General features: G+C 34.6%; 1 protein-coding gene across 1 annotated transcript in view; it reads left to right on the forward strand.

Annotated features, from left to right (window-relative positions):
- Positions 1-564: 564 nt before the first annotated feature.
- The window catches only part of LOC106470574 (zinc finger protein 420-like), an 80,680-nt gene continuing 74,023 nt past the window's right edge, over positions 565-7,221 (forward strand). Inside the window, exon 1 of the mRNA XM_022399177.1 lies at positions 565-1,316. Within this exon, the coding sequence (XP_022254885.1) occupies positions 1,226-1,316 (91 nt within the window). The 5' untranslated portion in view covers positions 565-1,225. The remainder of the gene's footprint in view (positions 1,317-7,221) is intronic.

Here is a 7,221-nt window from a genome sequence, read left to right on the forward strand (position 1 = left end):
TTAAGTAAGGACATGTGTCGCTAAAGTTTCGTCGGAACGTAGTTACGGAAAGTTAATTAACAAACGGAGACGTAACAGTACAATAAAAAATGTAAAATGTAATGTAAATAATGTACAAGTAATTTGTTTGTTAATTGTTAAATGAATGTATTATTTATACACACCACCCGTACGAAGGACAGGTACACATCTAGTGATTTATAACTTCGTAATAGGACTGTAGCACCAACACAGTAACATTAACAGCATGCAAGGAATTTTTCATTAATTTTTTTAAGTCTTAAATTTATTGAAAATAAAATGAAAGTATCAACTCCTTATTTAATTTTATATCATAGAATGTTTGGAAGCAAATTCTTATAAAGAAAATATCGCAATAAGGCTTGTAACTTACAAGTTAAATAAAATGTTTAAATGTAACTGTTGTTTATAATAATAAATTATGCTAAAGTACTACTACTAGTAGTATTAGTTTAGTACTAGGCCCAATAATTAGCATTGTTAGTGTTACTGTTAGTATTACTATTTGAAACAGATAATTTATAGTTTAGATATAAATTTGCTTATCTTCTGTATGTATGTTATTACTTTTATCCATTTATGAACAATTCTGTAATTACGTAACATTATGATTAACAGTAACATTCAGAATTAGAAACTTCTCGAACCTAAGACTGGTGTAAAGTAATATTTCATTTTTTGGCTTTACACACACGTTTTTAACACATTACAATTTTTGTGTTCACTTCAGAATCTGGAGTCTTTATACATTTGCTGCATTTCAAAATTTAAGTTATTTTTTTTAACTACTCTTAGCAAAATATATAATTGTTATTACTTGAAAATTGTATCTTAAGTACAGTAGACAGTTAATTGATAATTGTGCGTATATGTACTTGTGTATCACCAGAGTCTGCCTTAATTCGTTTTCGAATATATTTTTTTTCTTTGTTTTATTCCAAATTTGAAATGATTATAATAAAGTGGAAAGACTGAATGGGGGGAGTTGTAGTTGTACAGTAGACTGCATACCACAACATATTCAGGTTGTCATGAATCTGCTGACATGATAATTAATTGATATTGTTTTAAGCTGTATATTTTTCATGTACTTTGTTTGTTAGCTAGTTAGCTCTGGAGTTTAATGATAGCATTAAGATTGGAAGGCTTAACAAGCTTAAAAATGTTAGAAAACTTAAAGATAATTGTGCTGATTTGAAGATCAATGGAAGATTCATTTTATATTTGTAATTCAGTTAATTTAACGAATGACCAAGTGAGCATGTGGAATGAAGTAACCATCCTGCCATATAATAGTAATAAATATCTTTTTTCTATGACATTTGAAGTTGATATTTGAGCTGCAAAATTGTTAAATCCTGAAGTTATTCTTCCTAAAATACTTTAAATATTTTCAAAATGTGGAAAATTTAAATGAATAAAAATAGTTACACAGAATTTATTTTGACCATTTCCCATAGTTACTTAAACTATTATTTTATAGTTATTTCTCGATGTATGTAGAGCTTGAAATGAGTGTTTTGAATTTATATTTTAGAAATTAAACAAGTTGGTAATGTAATTGATACTTGAAACCGTTGGTGCTTAGTGAAACTCCATAATTACAGAATTGAGGAAAAAACAATTGTACATTTCACAGATATTAACAGAAGTTTACATTTTGACAATTAAAGGTGATATGTTGATTTTCTCTACATTACTTGTGTGTAAAAAGCATCATAGTTGTATTTGTTGTTTTTATACCTGTATGTTTAATTTATGAAAAAAATGTTTTCATATGTATTATGGTTTTATGTTAAAGTAGGAGAAGCCTCTTCCACCATGACAGAGCCAATTATATTGATTGACCAAACAATTCCAAAGAAAAAATGCAACACAGACCCAGCCACCTATTGAGGTTACCCACGATGACTAATTCCTCCAACACCAGTTCCAGCCCGGACAATCATACACTACAGCCTCCCACAAAAACCTTCAACGAACCATGCTGGCCCTTCGGTCAGAACTACACCACCCAAACCACCTGCTCTTTCTTCTGACATACATAAGAACTATATATGAATAAATACATAAGAGTTGTGTAGTATAGTTAAACATCCTGAGATGAATGTTAAAAATACCTTACTAATTTGATTTGCTCTTTTCTGTCTGTATAATTTAGTTTTTGTTATGTGAAATGAAAAATAAATTTGGGAGGATACGATGGCCGAAAGGGGAGAGTGGAGTCCACTTTCAAAAATGACTTGTAATTTGTGTTTTTTGTATAAAACAAAATATTGTATTGATTTTCTATTTTTAAACAGTTATGCAGTAATACAAGTGAAATAAACTAAGTAAATTGCATTCCCTTTAACAATGGTAAATGTTGAATTATTAAATTATTGTGTAAGTGGAGAGTCTCTGGTATTCACCAATTTTTGTTTGATCTTCTTTTGTGTTTGTTGCACACCTTGGACCCAGTGGTTGTGAGTTCAGTATTGATGGAGAAGTAAATATGTAAGTTTTGCCGTAGTTATGCAATTTCCATTTTAATTTTATAAATTATGGCTTTGATGATAGTTGTATTATTACTAACACTATTAGTGTTAGTAAATATTACTATGATGATTTTCGAACACCATTTTGTTTTTAGATTTTGAAATTCATGCTTTATTTTAGATGACACATTATTTTTTGTTTTATTTTCCTTTTCATCACAAAATCCATTTGCATCAAAACTCCAAGACATGTAGCATGATAGCCAGTTTTTTTTATGCAGATCCATCTTAATGTAGTCCCTTTTTCTCTTCCTGTTGTTTGTTATTCATGTTTAGCTCATTTTAGTTTTGTCACATGTTTAAAATTGGCTTATTTATGTGGAAAATGTTTTATTTTTTATCACATCATGGTCTAAATAATGCCTGTGTACTGTAACTTATTTTTTAAGTCCATACTAGTACCAAGACTTATTTGAGTTGCTTTGGCATTTTTTATGTTTACACATAGAATTGTTTGCTTTTCAAAAGCAGATCCACTTCAACCAGCTGAGTACTCTACTTTCTTTTTGAGAATTTCACTCCTGAATTACATCAAACCTAAGATAATACATATTTTTTTAATTTAAGGTTAGAAAGTGCCTTTTGTATCACTTTGAATTATGGCTCTGTGTCAGTTAGAAAAAAGGTTATGGCATTTTATATTACCTGAGTGAATCCTAATTTAGCTCAAGTAAAGCAGTAGTTAAACCTGTGGCCAATGAAGCATGAAGAGCACTTAACACAGCACACATTTTTCTTTACATCATAATTTCTTTTAGGTTTTTGATGAAACAAACTGCAAATTGAATCATGAAAGACTAACTTTCATAACACAAAGTTAATCATTTTAATTTTAACAAATTTTGGGGATATTGTGAATGCCATATTGTTGTTTACATATGGAAATGGCACATGTAGACATAATTACATGCAGGTCGTTACGTACAGCAGCCTTTTAACCATTTGAAATTTATCAGTCATACAGATTAAAATTGGCTTTTCAGTAAATTATCATGTTAATATAAACCTGTTTTATTACTATTTGAAAACAAAAAGATATTTGGGTGAACAATTCAGAAACATGTCTGAATTTGTGTACCAGAGGGTCTACTATGTTCTTTTCAGTAACATGGACAAATAGTTGCAGAGATTGGAACATTTTAACAGTGTAAAAGTGATTAATAAGTGCAGTCAGTTCAAGGACTATTTATATGTATGGTCATAACTTGTTGGGTGGAGAGCATGATAATACCAATCACATCCAGCTGGCAGATTAAGCCGACCCTGTCTTAAACATATTTTGAGAACTTATGATTGTAGATTATGGAATATATGTGCAACTGATAAGGCTTTAGATTCTGTTTCATTAAATTATTAAGTAGGTAACTCTAGTTTTATCAGTGTAAAAGTTCAGTTCACTATCATAGGATTGGGGAAATGATTAATTGACATGAAACAAAATATTGTTGTTCTCTAAATTAAATTTTATTGATTTGAAACATCTAAATAAGATTACTCCGATAGTTTGTGTTTATACAGTATTATCCTGCTAATAACAAACGTGTACATGAACAAAAATTGACTTCAGAAAATTTTATATGCCAGGTTTTTAATGACCATTAGGTAGACTGAAGGGCAGAGAGAAACTTGTCTACCATTGTTGTTTCAAAATTTTATTATTATAAATTGTGAGATAGACTTGTTGTGCTTACAAATCCCGTAGTGCCTTACAACTGTCTACTACAAACTGTGAAAGGGGAAGATACCACAATAAAGAAAGATCGTTTAACTACAAAACAGGAATGGTAACTGAATACAGCATAATGGTATGAGTATTTGAGACAGTTCATCATGTGTACTCGTATTCAACTCTGCTGTGGCTGAATGTTGAGAAGAATACCAGATGATCTGTTGTGGTTAATGTGCTGAATGTTGAGAAGAATACCATATGCTCTGTTGTGGTTAATGAGCTGAATGTTGAGAAGAATACCAGATGATCTGTTGTGGTTAATGTGCTGAATGTTGAGAAGAATACCAGATGCTCTGTTGTGATGGAGTTTGTAGTTCACCTGAATAGACTAATGTCCCCTGGTTGGACAGGGTATATCTACAGACTTACAACTCTAAACTTCAACCTTTTGTTTTCCTTATACTACACTTTCTTGGAAGCTTCTCAGATTCAACATCTTCATTGATGACGAGCTGGAACCATTGTTAGCATATTAGGTAGGTTCGATTGTTGGCTTCTACAATCATCCCTGTTGCTGTTGGCATCTCGAATTTTATCGGCTCCTACAGAAAGTCATCATTCCACCCCTCTTTGAGGATCCTTACCCCAGACATTAGCCCTCAGTACATTGGTACCCAGTATAGATTCTGTCCTTATCCACATGTTCCAGTGCTCGATTGGATTGTTGCCAGTGAAATCATTGTTTATTGTATGCCTTAAAGGTCTGTGGGGCTAGACTCAAAGTACTTCTGGATGTGTGGTACCCTTACCCATGGAAACAGGAGCACTACAGGTCCTTGAATCAGATTTAATCATTCAATTTGCATCTTCACCACTATTATCCATCCAATCTGTAGGATTTCTGCCTCCCCTAGATCCTCGTAAATTGGAACTTAATTCTAGGGCTATCAGAGTTTGGCTGATCTGGGGATAGTGAGAGAATTGTGCTCATTCTTCCAGTTTTATTTCTGTCAGTTGTTTGGCCTGAGAAGACAGGAGAATGGTGTTCAGTCATCAATCTTTTTTGTCTATATCAATGCCTACATTTTCCAAGGATCATAGGGTACTCATTCATCAATCTGAGTTGACATTTTTTACTGGGATTGTGGATGTCCATGTTCATTGTAGTTGACTCCTATCTGCACATTGCCATAGTGGTGGTGTCTCACCATTATCACCATTTTTTGTGCACAAAAGTCAGGTACTGCAGTTCAGGGATTTTACCTTTGGACTAGCATAAACCTCACATGGGTTTTTTCTCATCACCTCCATTCCATAGCTCTGTGCACACACTATTCCTTAGTCGACTGGTTACTGCTGGCACCATCTTGTCAATTATCAGAAAAGCTCACCCCAATTCTACTTTCAGAAGCCAACAAGGTGGCTTCATTCTCAGACCTGAGACATCTATTCTTGCTACATTTCAATATGTCATCAGTCTACATATTTTATATTTCGTCATGTCTCTCAGTCTGGCTCAGACAACTTGCATCCGGCTCCACACTATAGAACAGGAAACCCGACTCTTACTCACCTCTCCTTCTTCCACTGCATGGATAGTTTTTCTCTTCTGGGAATGTGGGCTCACTTGAATCCCTCATGCCTTTAGGACAAGAGCAAGAGTGATCTTTTTAATGGTCTTTATGCGACCAAGGGATCATAAACCTTGATTTCCCCAGTTTCCTTACTCAGGATCATTCTTCAATCTTGAGTGGTTGTTAAGTCAGGACACTACTAAGATATGGGTTCCTCTGCTCTCCCCTTTATCCAGAGTTGCATCTTTTCATGAATGCCTTGCTTCATGGATGGGGTGCATGTACCAACAGTCATGAATTCCAGGGTCTATGCATGGACTTCGAAGTTTCCGTACACATTGTTTTAGCCCTTCTTGCTTTTCCCAAGGCAATGCCTCATTATCTGGGCTTATTATGGGGAAAATCGTCAGGCTTCTCTATGACAAGCCCAAGGTGATTTCTTCTGTTTCATCGAGGAGGCTTGATGCAGGGCTTCTTGTTTTGAATCTTGGATCTCCTTTCTCAGGATCACACCTATCATATCACCCTACTAGCTTGCCATGTTCTACAAGTGATGATTGCAGTAGCAAATCAATTGTCTCAAGCCAAACAGATTCTCCCAACAGAATAAATGCTGCATCACAAGGTCTGTTGGATTATCTCTCATTTTGCAACTCTGGTTGGTGGGTTGGCCAATCACTGGAACACCCAACTACTGGCAATTTGGTCTCCAGTACCTCACCTTCAGACTTTGGCAATGAATGTATTCCATCAGGACAGGACAGAATTATAATTCTAGACCTTCCCTCCATTTCGTATGTTACCTAAAGTACTAACTATGATTTGTTTCAACCCATTGTTGGGTCCTGTTGTTAGCACCAGATTGGAGGCAGTCATGATCTGATATGGTAAACCTGCCATGATCAATTGTTTCAACCCACACAGATTTTTCCAGCAGAATAGATGCAGCAGCATAAGGATCTGTTGGTTTGGCTCTCATTTTGCGATTTTGATTGGAATTGCGATTCTTTCATTGGAAACCAATCTACTGGCAATTTGGTCTCAAGTACCTCACCTTCGGGGTTTGGCAATAGATGCATTCTGTCAGGATGGGCCAGAATTAGTATTCTAGGCCTTCCCTCCAATTCATATTTTACCCAAGGTACAAACTATGATTTGTTTCAACCCATTAATGGGTCCTGTTGATAGCACCAGATTGGCAGCTACACCCTGGTTTCTGCTTCTGTAATATCTTCAGGAGTGTCCAACTTATCCAATTTTTCTTAGGCCATCTCTGTGGAGGTAGTCATGATCTGATGTGGTTAACCTGGCTATCTAGAAGCTCAAGCTGCATGCATAGAGGTTACACATTATTTCGTTGGCATTGGGGTTTAATTTCTAAGGTTGCCATGTATCGGTCTCATTTTTTGCTTTGTCCCGC

Source organism: Limulus polyphemus, unplaced genomic scaffold, assembly GCF_000517525.1.
Source record: "Limulus polyphemus unplaced genomic scaffold, Limulus_polyphemus-2.1.2 Scaffold4092, whole genome shotgun sequence".
NCBI lineage: Eukaryota > Metazoa > Arthropoda > Merostomata > Xiphosura > Limulidae > Limulus > Limulus polyphemus.